The sequence below is a fragment of the Schistocerca gregaria genome, chromosome 3 (genome assembly GCF_023897955.1).
Source record: "Schistocerca gregaria isolate iqSchGreg1 chromosome 3, iqSchGreg1.2, whole genome shotgun sequence".
NCBI lineage: Eukaryota > Metazoa > Arthropoda > Insecta > Orthoptera > Acrididae > Schistocerca > Schistocerca gregaria.
Window position 1 is genome coordinate 945,712,008 of NC_064922.1, and position 17,195 is coordinate 945,729,202.

General features: G+C 36.5%; 1 protein-coding gene across 2 annotated transcripts in view; it reads right to left on the reverse strand.

Moving 5' to 3' along the window:
- The window catches only part of LOC126355878 (low-density lipoprotein receptor-related protein 2), a 1,254,105-nt gene that overhangs the window by 113,832 nt on the left and 1,123,078 nt on the right, over positions 1-17,195 (reverse strand). For both annotated transcript variants that reach the window (XM_050006377.1, XM_050006378.1), the window contains 8 exons: positions 16,992-17,187; positions 15,936-16,189; positions 13,250-13,485; positions 11,615-11,819; positions 8,191-8,450; positions 7,713-7,926; positions 6,528-6,667; positions 3,094-3,230 (listed from right to left, as the gene is read on the reverse strand). In XM_050006377.1, the coding sequence (XP_049862334.1) occupies positions 3,094-3,230; positions 6,528-6,667; positions 7,713-7,926; positions 8,191-8,450; positions 11,615-11,819; positions 13,250-13,485; positions 15,936-16,189; positions 16,992-17,187 (1,642 nt within the window). The remainder of the gene's footprint in view (positions 1-3,093; positions 3,231-6,527; positions 6,668-7,712; positions 7,927-8,190; positions 8,451-11,614; positions 11,820-13,249; positions 13,486-15,935; positions 16,190-16,991; positions 17,188-17,195) is intronic.

A 17,195-nucleotide genomic window follows, 5' to 3' on the forward strand; every position in this document is an offset into this window, starting at 1 on the left:
ATATTTTACAATCCTCTGCCATCAGACCTCAGAACAAACTAAAAACAGCAGTAAGAAGAGAGGGAAAGGTGGAACAGGCCAGCCCCAAAGCCCAAACACAACTGATTGGCTGATTTGATTTTTTATTGGTCCAGTTTTATCAAACAGCACAAACTGTAACATTGATGTTAGACATGTCAAAGAAAAGTTGTGATAATACATATGAGGATGGTCAAATAAAAACCTTAAGAGTCCCATAAAATTTTGAAAGTTGTGTAATGGTGTTTTTATGTGGCAGTAGTGTTCCTTGAGGTTCAGAAAGAGGGATGCTTCAATGCAGCAATATTCACAACAAGATGGCAGCCACACTGTCAACATGTACCATGATTGAGCAGAAATCTATGGTGCATTTTTTGTGTAATGAATGTGTCAAACCAATCGAAGCTCATCGCAGAATGACAGCACAGTATCGTGATTCGGTTTGTCATTGCAGCAAGTGTGTAAGTGGTGTAGGACATTTAAAAGTGGTATAACTTCTGCAGAGGATGCTCCAAGACCAGGGCAGACTCTCCACATAAGAAAACTGCGGTTAGTGGATGAGCTTGTAAAGGAGAACAAATGCATAAGTCTGAACAAAATAGCCACAAGTCTGAAGATTAGTATCGGCTCAGTGTAGACTACTGTTCAAAATGTCCACCTGCTTAGATGAATCGTAACATGTTTGCAGCAGGCCTGGGATCGATTCCTGACCAAGTGGAGATTTCCTCCACTGGTGGACTGAGTGTTGTGTGTGTTGTCCTCATAATAATCTCATCAGCAAGTTGTCCAATGTGGCATCACCTGAAATAAGACTTGCAACCTGGCGACTGAACTTCCCCAGATGGGGCCTCCTGGTCAGCTATGCCTCCTGGTCAGCTATGGCACACAATCATTTCATTTTATTTGTTCACAATGTACTGCACTTCAACAAGGTGTTTGTAAGATGAGTTCCACATCAGTTGACTACCGAACTGAAAGACAATTACACAGATGCCTGTGAAGAAGTTGTGCACCATTTCCATATTGATCGTGATGCATTTCCGGGAAAAATTATAGCAGGTAATGAGACAAGAAATGAAAATCGTGTACCAAAACCAAAAAAATTCTGCACTCAACTGTCTGCTGGAAAAATCATGTTCACTCTCTTCAGGGATGTAAATGGTGGAATTTTGGAGCGTTACATGGACAGGGGAGTGAAGGTAACCAGTATTTCTTATACAGACATTCTGAAAAATCAGCTTTGATCCAAAATCAGGAGTAAACAACAAGGACTTTTGACTTCAGAAGTACTGCCAAAGCATGACAATGCCCGACCACATACAGCCGGTAAGACAATAGAGAGTGTCCAGGAAATTACATTTCAATGCCTGGTACATTTTTATTCACCCAACCTTGCTCCTACTGACTTTCGTCTGTTCAGTACACTCAAAGAAGCAATGAGAGGCAGGCATTTCAGAAGTAATGAAGTAGTGAAAACCTCAGTCCATGACTGGCTACACATATGACCAAAATAATCCTTTCTTAGTGGTATCTATGCACTTTCAAAGTGGTGAAATATGTGCATTCAACATCAGGGAGACTACATCAAAAAATGACAAGCAAGTTTTTTTGTTCATTGTTACAACTGAAAATATTATAGCACTTTTTGGTTTCACACTTCAATAAAGTGGGGCTCAAATCATCATCTAGCAATCCAGATTTATGTATTTTGTGATTTCCAGGATCTACTGTGGTAAAAACCAGGCTGGGTCCTATGTAATTTAAATAACCAATATCCTTCCCCATCCTTGTCTTATCTGCTGACGTGCTCCATACGTAAGACCTAGCAAATGGGACATTAAACAAGAATTTTGTTTTTTCCTTCTAAATGAAATTGTTTCCTGAAAATATGTTAGCAAATCTCTCACTTTAACCTAGACAATACATTTTTGACCATTTTCCTTCATTAACAAGATAATGAATGCAGACTTATCTCTGTCTCCTTCCTGGTAAGGCAAAAGCTGTCTCTCATTGTAAATCATGTCAGCAACCAGTTTGAAATGTCCCGTCCCCCTATCCGCCCCCCACCCCCAATAAAAAAGGAGGATGCAATACTGCTGGATTCATATACAGAACTAAAAAAAAGTTCAGAACCTCTTGAACACTAAATACCAGTATTTTAGCATCAACTTCTGCTGCCAAATAATAAATATTTTCTCTTACCTCTTTCGGTACATTTTAAGACTTGAGTGCATCTCAATTCATTTTCATTAAAAATGTAGCACAAATATGACTGGTTTTCCATGTTGTTAACAAACTAACTAGGCTGAAAATAGACACAGAAAACCACTCAAATCCATACCAAATGAAGCAAGACTCACTGAAGATGGCGCATAAGTCATTAAACAAATCTGGGCAAAAAATGGAAACGAAAACGTTAGGTGTTTTACATCAGACAGTGTTATTAGATGTTTTAAAAAAAGACAGTGTTCAGAACGATATTTATTTTACTAACATTAGATGTAAAATAAAAAAATGGGCTTCATAATTCAACAACAAGAGCAACTCTTTTGAACACTTGACTTAGAAGCCAGCTCTCGCTCTCTCTCTCTCTCTCTCTCTCTCTCTCACACACACACACACACACACACACACACACACACACACACACACACACACCTTAGAAGATACTTCTCATCTTTTTTGAGGCAGGAATAAATACCGGCCAGTTTCACAGGAAAAGATGTTTTCAAATGAGACAGATATTTTAATATTTCCAGCAACATTTATAAACTTGAAAAGAGTAGATTTGATGCAAGACAGTGCATCTACTGCAAGTAGTATAAGCTCTTTTAATAATAAAGCAGAAAATTCATTTATTGTTGACATATTACTGTTTCTGTACTTTCTGTGTGTGTGTGTGTGTGTGTGTGTGTGTGTGTGTGTGTGTGTGTGTGTGTGTCCCACAACTTGTAAAGATTTTTTGGCTAAATAAATATATAAATTTGGCAGTATGGTGAAATATATTTGACCAAATTCCACATAGAAACTAAAGGAAAACAGTAACAAAAGTTAAAACATATCCAAAGGCAATACCTGAATGGAGGTGGGCCACATGCATGTCTTGCGTCTTCATCTGATCCATCTTCACAATCATTTTTGCCATCACAAATATAAGCCTTGAACACACACTGTGAATTGTTGCACCTGAAGAAACCCATTTGGCAGTCAATCTACAACAGTAAACATACAAACAGCATTAAAAGAAGAAAAATGCAGTTCAAGTACATAAGGGTAGATCAAAGCAGCTTCATTGTAATTATTATGATAATGGGAACTGCAAAATGGAAACAATATACAAAAATGAGGACAACAAATTACATACTATTCTTTTTTGTCTCTGCCCATGACAGATGATATTTCTGGATCTGCTGCTGCTTAATATTATGTGCCCACCTCTGGTTGAAACCACTGAAAGCTGCAGTCCATCACTGAGCAGTTAATATGCATAATAATAATAATAATAATAATAATAATAATAATAATAATAATAATAATAATAAACCTTAGTGACATTTCTGTGCTGTAGAGCTAGCCAGTCTTCCCTCCCCCAACATTCTGTTATCTGCAGCAGCAGTCTTGACAAGATTGTATAAGATTGCATTCTTTAACAACAGTATCTGTTACCAGAGGACACTTCCTGATTTACTTTAACAATTTAATAATTTCATTCAATAAGCAGTGAAAAGAACTGCAAATCAGATGTGGAGTGTGTATAAAAATAATAATATTTCAGTTTGCCTTCTTTCCATCACCATTTCACTACCTCAGCTGCTCAATACATTCACAAAATCAGTGTTGTATAATGAAGCAGCCTCAAACTGAAGCTATTCTCGTAAGTCAAATCCATACGAATTTTATCCCTAAATACTCAAGTGACTGGAATCAATTGTTTTAATTGTTCAAACTGTTGAAAATAAACTAATTATTGCATCAGGTTGCAGCTTTTACAATATCTGAATCTTACATTCATGAATTTATATAAGAAGACATATAGGCCATGACTGAAGAAACTGTTCAACAATGAAAGTATTGATACAACAAATTCTGTATTCCAAATAAAAAGAAAGATCAGAAAACATTAAAGGTTTCAAGGAAGCTAGTGGCCAACACACATAAACTTACACAAAATGGCCAGATTTCAGGTTCAGGAAGTTCAAAGTTGTTTCAGTGACAGTGTGGTACCACTTTGCTTGAGTATATGAGACTGAACAACAAACAGTTTCAAAGTGTGAAGAGGAAAAATTACGGCGTCAAGCAAAGAAAAAAAAAAAAACCAATTCAACCACAGACAAGAAATTGCTACTAAGGGCATTCTGAGGTGTATTCTGTAGTTTCTCACTCTACACCACTAAAGCCTCTTGCTATTTACGGAACATGATGCCCCAACGAAATGGTATATCGTCTTTTAAAGACAATGTACGATCAAACGAAAATCATTTTTTCCTAGTGCCTTTTCAACAATGACTGTTCTTCCTGATACTATGCCAGCAGCTTAAATAGTTTTTACAGCTTTCCTCTACTCTTTTTTTGTCCTTCTCCTTGAGAGCAGTACAGTAATGTTCACATTGTTTGTCTTGTACTGCCCTTAACAATTCAGTTTCTCTTTAGATGTATTACATTTTGCTCAGCTTTTAGTTTCAGTAATAAAAGCAATAGTCTGTATAAAAAATTAGAACCACTGCAAGCTGAAAAAAATAGCATGTAATATACCATTAATTAGTAGACAAAATTTCACAATTGTTTTCCAGTTGAGAAGATATAACAGTATAAAATTCAGCCACCTGTGAAATGACACTCATATACCAATTGTTATGTGAAGTCTGTTTGGTCTTTTACATCGGCATGACTACCACCCAGTAATCAGTCACGATGAATGGGCATAGGCAGAAGGTGTGTAATAGCAACGCTCATTATCTTATTTAAGAACATTCTCTACAATATGACAGTTGTGACCTTGGTGCTTGTTTCAACACACGCGCCATCTGGATTCTTCTCCCAGACACCAGTTTCTCAGAACTCCACAGGTGTAAAACTAGCGCTACAATACGTCCTTGGTTCTCGCCACCCCCCTGCTCTTTATTCCTTCCGTCTCAACATTTCTTCACTCCATTTTAGTTTTCTACATCTTTTATTTTCTGACCTGTCTATTTTTGGACAGCCCCCTCCCATATCTCTTATATACATGTACTTAGCTTTTTACTCTTATTAACTTGTGCACAATGTTTTATTAATAATCTCCGTCTTGCATATTACCCAGTCTTGCACCTTTAAGCTCTCAGCTTTAAGCTCTCAGGTTTTCAAACCTCGCCTGGTGCAGTCCCAACAATCAGTCTTTACTTCTCATCCCATCCGATAAGTGTTCCCTGACCCGGGGTTCTGCGTGAATTACCCAAACTTTACCACTTTTCCTAAGCCTCTCCAGCCCTTTTCCTTCACCTCTATCCCTTCCCCTTCAACTCTTCTGCCAGAAGGAGGACCCACTGGCTTCAAAAGCTTGCACAAGTCAAACCTTTTTGAGTGGGTGTTCTCCCGCTGCTGATTGGAGACTTTTTTATCTATCCAATTACATTATATTGGCAAAAAATTGGCTATTTTCTTTGAACTAATCTAGCCGTTTGTTGCAGATCTACAATGTTAGAAAAACTGCCTCAAGCTTATGAAAGCAGTATGATATATTTCCAGCATTACGTGATCGAGCTTCAACACAAAAATTTTTGTTTCGATTCCCTAACTGGGAATGCGGACAAAATACAAAATATGTATTCTGATACATCAAACAACACTACAGTAAATAATGTAGGAGAACATGCTGTGCAAATATTTACATGTGGTGCTTAAAAAGCAGTGGCACAGTGGTTTCTTTTCTCAAGAACAATAACTTTATTTACAAACAAGGTGTAAGTTTTTCTGCTATTTTCTTCTTAGTTTTTGAAGGTTTACAAAAGTAACTGCACTAACATGTAATGGTATTAATTTTGATCCACAAGATACATGTACATGTCCTTTTGAAATTGATAACTTATGATTTGAGGGGAAAATCTCAATTATACGCCACTCTATAATTTTTCAAGCAAAAATTTAAGAAAAAAATTGGGGTCTATATTCACACAAACCCAGTAACGTATTTCTTACTGTCCTAGAATTATAAATTCATAATGAATACTGGGAGGAGCAAGTAGCAGTGGGTACCACTGAAATGTCCTTTTGAAATTGATTACTTATGATTTGAGGGGAAAATCTCAATTATAGGCCACACCATAATTTTTCAAGCAAAAATTTAAGAAAAAAATTGGGGCCTATATTCACACAAACCCAGTAACGTATTTCTTACTGTCCTAGAATTATAAATTCATGATGAATACTGGGAGGAGCAAGTAGCAGTGTGTACCACTGAAATAAACTACTGTTCGACTTAGGGGGTCGTCAATTACTCTGCAAAGTTGTACCAAATCAGTAAATTATTTTACCTGTCCACAAGATGATGGTTCATCTGAGCCGTCATCACAATCTGGTGTACCATCACAGTGCCATGATCGGGGAATGCATATCCCTGAGGACTTACACTGGAATTGTTTCTCACTGTCACACTGATTCGGAGCCAAGGATGCTGCAAAATGGGAGAACATTTCAGCAAACTGATGGATGAGAAGTAGAAAACAGTATTATTTAATGTTGTATTACATATAAAAGTGCATCCATTTAGCAACTCATGGAGCACATGTAATGGAAACTTCAATTAAAAAAAATAAAAATTCATATACACAGCTTATATTTTTATTTTTCATTTCATCCCCCCCTCCACTGAAATTCTCCTACTTGGCCTCATTCTTCAAACATACTGAAAATTGAGAATGTTTAATTGAGAATGTTTTCTGACCAAACAAGTTTTTCTCTTCACTGAAATGTATTCTTTGCGATGATTGTTTTGTGAATGTTGCAGTTCTGAATTACAAAGGTGTCTTGCATAAGGTGGAATTCCTCTCCAAATACTTTGTGATGATATTGTGAACATTATGAATAGATGTAATATTTTGGTATTTTGATTTCAATGTACTTAAAAACAGTATCATCTTTATTTCTTCCTTTCTTTCTTATTCTGGTTTTTCATTCCTATAACCTGTCCCTATCATTGTACTCATGAGTGAATGTCAACTTCTTTGCACTTCAGTAATTATTAAAAATTTTATAAAGCTGTATATTAGATATAACTTTGCTTACTGTAATGGATGTAACACAAAAAATGTGGAATGCCTAGTTAAATGTAAGACATGGCTTGATGGTCATAATATTGCCATGTTAAATAAATAATTAGAAATAACATAAAAACAAATATATCCCAGTCAAATCTCTATGGGCAACGTTCACCTCTTCATAAATATTGCTTTCTCATCAGTTGAATGTACAGTCTAAAATGACTCAGTATCCATGGTATACTCACATGTAAGTATTTTATGTCAATGTTACAGACACAGATTTTAAAATAAATCATTAATCCTGTCACTGTCAAATTAAGATTCATTTCACTAACCACCAAAAAGAACAATATCAAATTGATCACAATTTTCACTGCTTATTTTACATAAAAATTCAATACATCATCCCGCATCGACTTTGTAAATTTTTCACAAACAATACAACAAATCACTACTTACGGCAGCCTTGTTCATCACTACCATCATTGCAGTCAGGTATACCATCACATTTATATGATTCCTGTATACACTGCTTCAAATCAGCACATTTGAACTGTGATGCTGTACATGTTATTGGTGGGCAGCCTTCTTCATCCTGATTATCAAAACAGTCATTATCTCCATCACAGACCCATGACTGTGGAATACAATGACCAGACCGTGGACAAGTAAACTGAAAAATTATATAACAAAAAAACAGTGCAGATTTTGGTTTCAGTCTGTATATATCAAAGTATGTAATTAATATAAAGTTTACATATGTTTTGGCAAAAGTAATTAAAATTAATCAGCCAACTTTAAAAAAAAAAAACACTTTCAATTAAGTTATGGAACATAAAATGTATTATGCAGTCAATAAACATATTTCTAATAACAAAAGAATATACAACTAGAGTTTACAATATAGTAGAATACCTAGATAGTACAGAACATTTACCTGAAAATAGGCACATGTCTTCTCTTTACAGAATTCTCCTTCATCAGAGCCATCACCACAATCATTCTCTGAATCACATTTCCACGTTTCAGGAATACAGCGTCCATTATCACAAAGGTACTGAGACAGAGCACATGTCACATTTACACAACCAGTTTCATCTGAGTAGTCACCACAGTCGTTTTCAGAATCACATTTGAAGCTCATTGGAATGCAGCGACCTGTTTTACACTGGAACTCTCCGGCACCACATGTTGGTTCTGGAAGGTTGCATGATGATTATAATAATTATAATAATAATAATAATAATAGTTTTATTTAACATCAAATGGTATACTGCACATGTACAAAGAAACAGTAATGATTTAAGTTATTTGTACAATACACAAGACACATTCTTCTGAATACTTCATTAATTTACAACAAAATTACAATAAGATGTTTAGTGATTTCTATTCACATAATTTCACAAAGCATTTGTTGTTATTCATATAAGTATGGTACTCTTCTAGTGTTTAGAAAAGGTGTTTTACTAAAAATTTCTTAAGCTGATGTTACAGTTTAATTGCAGGAAGAGCCATGACTGCACTAGGCAGTGCATTACCTCATCTTATACCTGCGTACAGAGGCCCCCTTCGTAAAGTGCTGTTCTATGGCTGCCAATGTAAAATCTTTCTTTATTTCTATTATTGTACTGGTGGGAATCTGAATAAGTGCTTGGGTGCAGTCTTTTCACAAGCAATATGGCTTTTAGACTGTATGTGCTTATAACAGTTAACACCTCTGTTTTTGGAAACAAGTTGTGACAAGATTCCCTATATTTTGCTCCACAAATTATTCTCACACCCCTTTTTTGAAGAATGAATAGCTTATCTAGATTAACTTTGGTTGTTGCCCCCCAAATTTCAATACCGTAGTTCAAGTGAGAGGAGAAAAGAACATGGTATGCAGTCTTTAGGACTACAGTGTCTCTACAGAACTTGCTAATAGTACTGATTGCAAATATATTTCTTGACAACTTAGTTGCTAGGGAGTCAATACGTGTGTCCCATTTCAGGTTGCTTTGGATTGTTACAACAAGGAATTTTACACTAGGCTCTTTCTTTACCATTTCGTTGCCAATGTATAATTTAATTTCATTATTCAAACTACTTTTGTTAAACTCCATCAAACATGTTTTACTGGTGCTTAAATTCAAGTGGCATTCATTAAAAAACTGAACAATTTATTTTGTCACATTATTACACTCGGCCTCTAGTTCACTACATGATTCGATTTTACACAAATTGGACATGTCATTGGCATACAGAACAATTTTGGAATTTATAGTACAGTATTTAATATCATTTGCATAGATCAAGAACAGAAGGGGGCCCAACACTGAGCCCTGGGGCATGCCATATTTTATGCAAGTGATCTCTGATTTGTAGATACCACTTTCCGTTTTAAGTATAACAAACTGTTTTCTATTGCTCATATAACACTTTATTAGGTCATAAGCAGCGCCTTTAATGCCCATGTTCCATAGCTTGTCTAATAGGATGTCAACATTCACACAATCAAAGGCTTTTTCCAGGTCTAGGTATACACCTGCCACATGTTCCTTGCTTTCGATACCCCCTAACACCTCTTCAATTAGTTGAGCAGCTGCAGTGCTAGTTGATTTACCTTTTATGAATCCATTTTGATTTTTGAACATCAGGTTGTGTTTGTTAAGAAAGTTTATAATCCTGTTGTATATAACTTTCCCAACTATTTTGGAAAAGACAGGAAGGAGTGAGACTGGTCTATAGTTTTCTATTTTGTTGTTGTCACCTTTCTTAAAAATGGGTGTTTTTTTGTAATATTTTTTAATAAAAAAGGAGCACGGTTTCTATGGAGATGTCAATGAACTTTTATGGAAGTACATGTAGCCGCTAACACTGTGATCCATTCACCAAACATTTTATAGGTATCCCTAATTTAAAATCTTCACTGAATCAGTGCAAACGTTGTTTTTCTGTTGAAACTGATAATTCTTTCTTTTCTTTTCCAACCTATCCTTCTTTCCTCTCAGAGGAAGGAATTACTACTTCCCAAAACTAGAATAGCCTTTGTACTTTTATGCATGTCTAAGAGAAGTAATGGAGTTTCTTTTCCTGGAGATACATAATAGCTAACCTTCCTGTGTCCCTTTAATGTTACAGTTTTCTCAAATAATTTATCCTTTCAATACAATAAGTAAAATGGTTGTCAGAGTAATCCAAACATCTCTTGCAATGTTTCCAAATCCTTTTATCAATAATAATCATGATAGCTCTAGTCAGAGTAATGAAAACAAATTAGCACAGTTTTCTTTAATTAAAAGCACTTTTGTTTCAGTTTGCTTATAACTCACTGTTATGTCTTGTGCTGGTGGAGACACAAAGAGATCGCCATCCACGTAAACAATGTAGAACATGTTTATTAAATATTTATAAACAAAACACTCCTTCATGGAGTTTTAAGTTACTGTACATATAAATAAAATTCCGTTTGGTACTTTGAGACCCTAAAAGGAAGGCAAATAAAAATTAAGCGGTCAAAGGCCAAAGTGAGTAACAAAATGGTTTAAGTCTAGATTCACTTGGAATGTTCTGGAGATAACAACACAATAAGTCATGGTCCCTGTAAAAGGAGGCCAGATGCAAAGTCTGAATAAGTGGAGTCAGAGCCCAAAGCTCAGTAGGGATTAGAAGTTAGGAACAGCACAGCGACAGTCTGATTATGGTTCCTATGCTAGAGCTCTGATTGAGGAACCGCTGCTGTGGTCAGCACCAGGTCCAGATCAATCGAAGGAATGACTGGTTCAATAGTTAAGACTGAACTATCATTTCGTGGTTGTGCACCAGCATAAATGGTGTTGTTGGGGACAGATACAACCTGGCATGCAAGTAGGCATGTCACATCATGTAGAAAAATAGTGCCTGTGATCACACACTGAAATGTGCTCTACTGGTGGCAGTCCTGGCACCTCTCTTAAGGGCTGCCAGAAACTCCGTGAATACCAAGCTGGCATGTTGTTGCTGTCAGGATCATTTACCAACATAAGAAGCGACAGTGGATTGGTTGTGTGGCTTATAGAAGCTTGTGCCAGGGGCAGCAAATGCAGCCTGAATGGTGGCCACCCTCGAGATGTAAATGTGTAGTTGGTCGCAGGCTGCTCTCTTATAGGAGGGGCACAGCAGTCACCGTATGTGCTATTCACTACTTGCAGGTTATCTATTTTGTAGTACATTGATTATCAGATTACACTACTCGAAACTGAGAATTGACCCCCAGCAAGTCTTATTCCTACATGGCCAAAATCTCTAACCATTACACAGAAACACATATTGTGTTAGATACAGCTCGCTTTGTTGGCAATATATTCACATCAGTTTTCACTCTCTGTTACTATACTTACTTGAGCAGTTTTGTTCTTCGTCTGAATTGTCTAGACAGTCATCATCACCATCACAAACCCAAGCCTTTGGAACACACCGCTGGTTGTTGCAAGTGAAGTCCCAGGAGTTGGGGCATGCCTGAACTGGTGGCTCAGCATTGGGGTCTGCAGCACAAGTTGATCCATCCTCTGTTAGCTTCTCCCCGTAAGGACAGCCGCACTTCACCTATACAGCAAATTGTTAGGAGAATAATACTGATAACATCCAACAATACAAAGTTGTGAAATCCATTTCCTGAGGTTATTAGTTCTTCTCTGTTGGTGACTTAATAACAGAACAATATAGCCACTGATTTCCAGGGCAGCTCAAAAATATACGAAGCAAATTTCTCTATTAACTCGAATCTTATTCGCTCCATCATGTGCAAGACATCCGCATTTAAGTTGTAGAAAAATTACTGTTGATTGAACTGAGAAAATAACAACAATTTTTACCTCTGACAATGTTTTGTACATAATCAATAATACAGAGGGATTCTTATTTCAAAAGTCAGAATTCGTAATGGCTATGACCCATCTTAATTTTGCTGATTACATTTTACTGCTTGCCTCTAGTATAGGTAAACTTCAACAACTAATGGAAGAACTTAACAAGGTCATTTTGAAACTAGGTCTGAAACTAGACCTGAAATCAATTATAATAAGACTAAATACAGCGGACATGCTGAGTCGCAGATAGGCACAATAAAAAGACTCTCACAATTATAGCTTTCAGCCATTAAGGCCTTCATCAACAATAGACACGCATATGCAAATACACACACACTCACGCAAACACAACCCACACACACGACTGCAGTCTAAGGCAACTGAAACTGTTGTGCCTATCTGCAACTCAGCATCTCCACTATATGTTTTTCCTTCTCATAATATGTTACATTCCATCCTGGATTTTCCATTGTTTGATAATAAGATTAAAATAATATACAATGAACACATTGAAAAAAATAGTATAAATGAACAATGAAGTCTTAAAACCATTTTATGAGTTGGTGTACTAAACACAGATGAAGATTTAGACTGTATGTCAAGGAGAAGAGGGAGGGCAAAAGAGTAAAAATGGCCTTAAGTGCTTTTGGTGAACGAAATAGGTTTTTCAAAACCAACCATACAATCTCTCTTAAAGGGAAAGTTTATATTTAGTGCACTTCACCAGACTGAGTTACAGCTGTGAGACATGGATGTTTGCTGCTGGGTCATTCACATATTGAGGGCTACTCAATAAATAATCAGAAGATCTACATTGGGAATTATAAGTGCAGACAGGGAAATAAACAAACAGATCACTTGTTACATAGCACACATAGCTGAGCAAATGAATGGTAATGGACCATGGAAGTCCTTTGTTGGATTAGAAGAGATGAGTGTAGACCAAGTTATGATCTACTGAAAGATGGATAAATGACATTAGAAAACACTCAGAAGTAACAAAGAAAATGGATTTCAAATGGCAGCTGATGGTAACTCCAGAATACAAAATTTAGCTTGTCAAACACCAGAGCTACAATAAGTAGTAATCTTGTACTGCTACCTTACAAATATTTTGCTTTCTGACAGCTTATATGAAAAAACATGCTTATCAATCAGCTAACTTACCTGAAGGGTGCCAAGAGTTTCATTGCGTGGAACAGCAAAACATAATTTTTCACATCCTCCATTATTGTATGCACAGGGCTGACTGCCACTGAATATCTGTTCCTTATGACTGTACACTTTCACTCCATACAGCCGATTTGTAGTTGGTTCTCGAACAAGAATCTCTTCCTTGTCACCTGTTAACTTGTGTAGCTTTATTATTGCATCTAGTCGCCAATCAGTAATGTACATGAAGTCTGAAACAGAAAAAAGTTGATACCATTATATATTGTCAGTATTTTAGTTCTTCTGCATGTATACTTTAAAAAACTGTTGATATGAATATAATAGAGGGAAACATTCCACGTGGGAAAATATATCTAAAAATAAAGATGATGTAACTTACCAAACAAAAGCATTGGTATGTTGATAGACACACTAACAAACACACACACAAAATTCAAGCTTTCGCAACCCATGGTTGCTTCATCAGGAAAGAGGGAAGGAGAGGGAAAGACAAAAGGATGTGGGTTTTAAGGGAGAGGGTAAGGAGTCATTCCAATCCCGGGAGCGGAAAGACTTACCTTAGGGGGATGGATACGTGTGTGTGTGTGTGTGTGTGTGTGTGTGTGTGTGTGTGTGTGTGTGTGTGTGTGTGTGTGTGTGTGTGTGCGCGTGCGAGTGTACACCTGTCCTTTTTTCCCCTGAGGGAAGTCTTTCTGCTCCCGGGATTGGAATGACTCCTTACCCTCTCCCTTAAAACCCACATCCTTTTGTCTTTCCATCTCCTTCCCTCTTTCCTGATGAAGCAACCGTGGGTTGCGACAGCTTGAATTTTGTGTGTGTGTTTGTGTTTGTTAGTGTCTCTATCAACATACCAATGCTTTTGTTTGGTAATTTACATCATCTTTGTTTTTAGATATATTACAAAACTGCTGCCAATTGATGGTGTCAAACTTATTAAATTCATTTTTTTTAACAGAATAGGATTCATGAATTACAAACAGGCTTCATGAACTTTATTTACTCTTATTTTCCCAATTAGAAAATGTTTATTTCCACAAATAGCAAATTAATTGAGACTTAACAACAAATGAAACGAGATTCCCTTTATTTATTAAGATCAGATGAGCAAGATCCGTATGCAATATTAATAGACAATCAAATAGCAGGAAGTTAAATAACAGAAATCATTTTGAGAACTTAAGTTTCTTAAGTGACTAACATTAACAGACAATGCTCACTGCTGATACTATAAACTTTTGCAGAATTTTGCTTAGGTGCAACATACTACTTCGTAGTAAGTCCCACATGTGGCACCTCTTTGAATGGACATTGTATCTGAAAGTTCTCTTGCTTCATTCCATTACAACTGGGGAGGGGGGACCTGGTTGGGGGTACTGTGGTGAGAGGGGGTGGGGGCGGAGAAGGTGACTGCAGGATCTGTACTCCATCTTATAATTTTACATTTTCACCAGCAAAAACAGACTGTTGTTGCTTACTTTCTTTAACTTATTTCAACCACAGGAAAATTTCTTGATAAAGCTATGAATTATTTAGAAGACAGGCAACACAGCTACAGTGACTTACTTAGGTAGCTGAGAGTGTTTTATTTGTAATTTCTGTATTTCATAATGAGCTCTCCTTGCTGATTTGTTGCCTTTTTCATTTATTCTCTCAATGCATGACAGCATCAAAATATAATACAGTCTTCCAGATGTGAGTCTGACACATATTTTGTACGTCAATAAGGCTAATAAACAATTTTGTCTTAGAACTCCAGTAAATATGCATGTCAACTTCCCAAACCTACATCCATATGTACACCCATACCCAACAAACCACTTTTAAGTGCATGGCAGGGCAGGCCAACTGTACACATATTTAAATATGGAGCACAGGAAGAATACCTGCTTGACTTCATCCATGTGTGTTGTAATCAGTCTAATCTCATCATCCTGGTCATCATAGGAAGAGTACTTCATGGACTATTTAATATATGCCTGAATTCCTTTCTTAATAATAATGGAAATTCTTGGCTGGAACCTCACATAAAATAAGGGAAGGCAACCCAATCACCTACCACAGGCTGATGGTGGAGTGTAGAAACACATATTAGAAAACAATATTCTTGCTCTTTTTCTGGAAAAAGTGCACACATACACTTACATAACCACACTGATACCAAACAAACACTCCCGCAGTCATGTCTTATGAACCTTCTTTCAATCTATCTACTACTCCTGCACTGCAAAGAGACATAACGATTGGAATTCTGTACCTTTAAAATCTGTTTGCAGCTCATCCTCTCATAAATAAAAAATCCAAACACACTGCACATGTGCATATAGTTATAAACTAATTCTGTTAATGTAAGTTATAAAACAGGTACCCAGTTAGCAATTATTGTCCCATTCTTCGCCAGATTGTTGGCATGAGGGCATGAGCTCAGATGGAAAGGAAATTGACCAGGGTATTTCTGAAAGATGCAATAGGGCATTTGTCTGAAATAATATATGGCAACAACAAAATATCTGAATCTGCATGGTTGGCTTTCAATTTGAAATTTGTTCTTCCCAAATAAGAGTTCAGCACCTTCATCACCACACTTCTCTATTCCATACAAATATAAGTAATATTACAACTTTCAATAATACCCAACACAGAATATAAGAGAGCAGGAGAGAAATAAAGTTTATGAACTTACCTTTATGTATAACAATGGAGAAAGGATGTCTAATCAGACGTGAATTAACTGTCCTGACATCTGTGCCATTTAAGTTGGAATGCTGAACATGGTCCAGAAGTGCATCACACCAATAAAGTCGATCAGAATCAAAGTCCACAGACAACCCATTGGGCCAACCAAGAGTAACATTTCGAAATACCATCAGGTTACTGCCATCTGTGTGAGCACGACTAATATTTGCAGGACGATCCCATTCGGAGAAGAATATGTATCTGTAAACACATGTAAAATTTGAAGTCTTGCAAACTTTTAAGAACAGAAAAATGCAAATAATAGCACAAAAACTTTATAGCGGAGCTAACAATCCACCACCATATAAGTAGTGATTTTCATTTGTTTATAGAGTTCTATAGCACAACAACATTTGTACAAGATAATATTTTATTTTGCATGAACTATTCTATTACCTTCAAATTACACAATGAGTACTGAAAATGACATAATTTTTTAAGATAATGAATACATATATAAATATTAATAACTGGGGTAAGAAATGCAAATAGTGCAACAATAATCTACTTGTGTATGCCAACAGTGTGATTTGTCAACTAGTAGCATAGTATTTACCTTCAGGAGATGAAATACCAGTATCATTGCCAAAAGACACATTTTAAACTGAAGAAACTCTACCCAGCTTCTAGAATTATCAGTTTCTTCCTTACAGATGAAAGAGGGATAGGCTGGGGAAAGTTAGAAAGGAGGGGCAGGCCATTCAACAACCAGAATGGGAGTGATCCATCTGCAATGGGGACAAGTGAGAAAAATGAAAAAAATCCTAAGAACCACACTTCTGAAGGAAAACATCATCATCTACAATAATGAGTATGTTGACAAAAGTAAATCAACTGAGGCCATATACATAGGTGTAGCCCTACACCCTACGCACCCTTCCTCACTGTAAGACAAAGTTAGGTACCAGTAATGGTACACAACAGACCCACTGTGTGGTGACTTGGTAGAAAACAAATGTTGATGTTGATCCACAACAAATTTATTTTATTGTTCAGTACTTACCCTTTGTTTGGATGCACAACAATTGCTCTCGGTCTCTTCAAGTTTTTCAGAAGAGTTCTTCGGTAAGTAACATTTCTTGTGCTCAGCACATTTAGAGTCCCCTTCCTGCTGTCAATGTAGTAAAGATTCTTTGAAACCCAATCAACAGCCATTCCCTCCACTCCTTCATTTTGAGAGGCTAGTACTATTTCGTGACCTGCAACA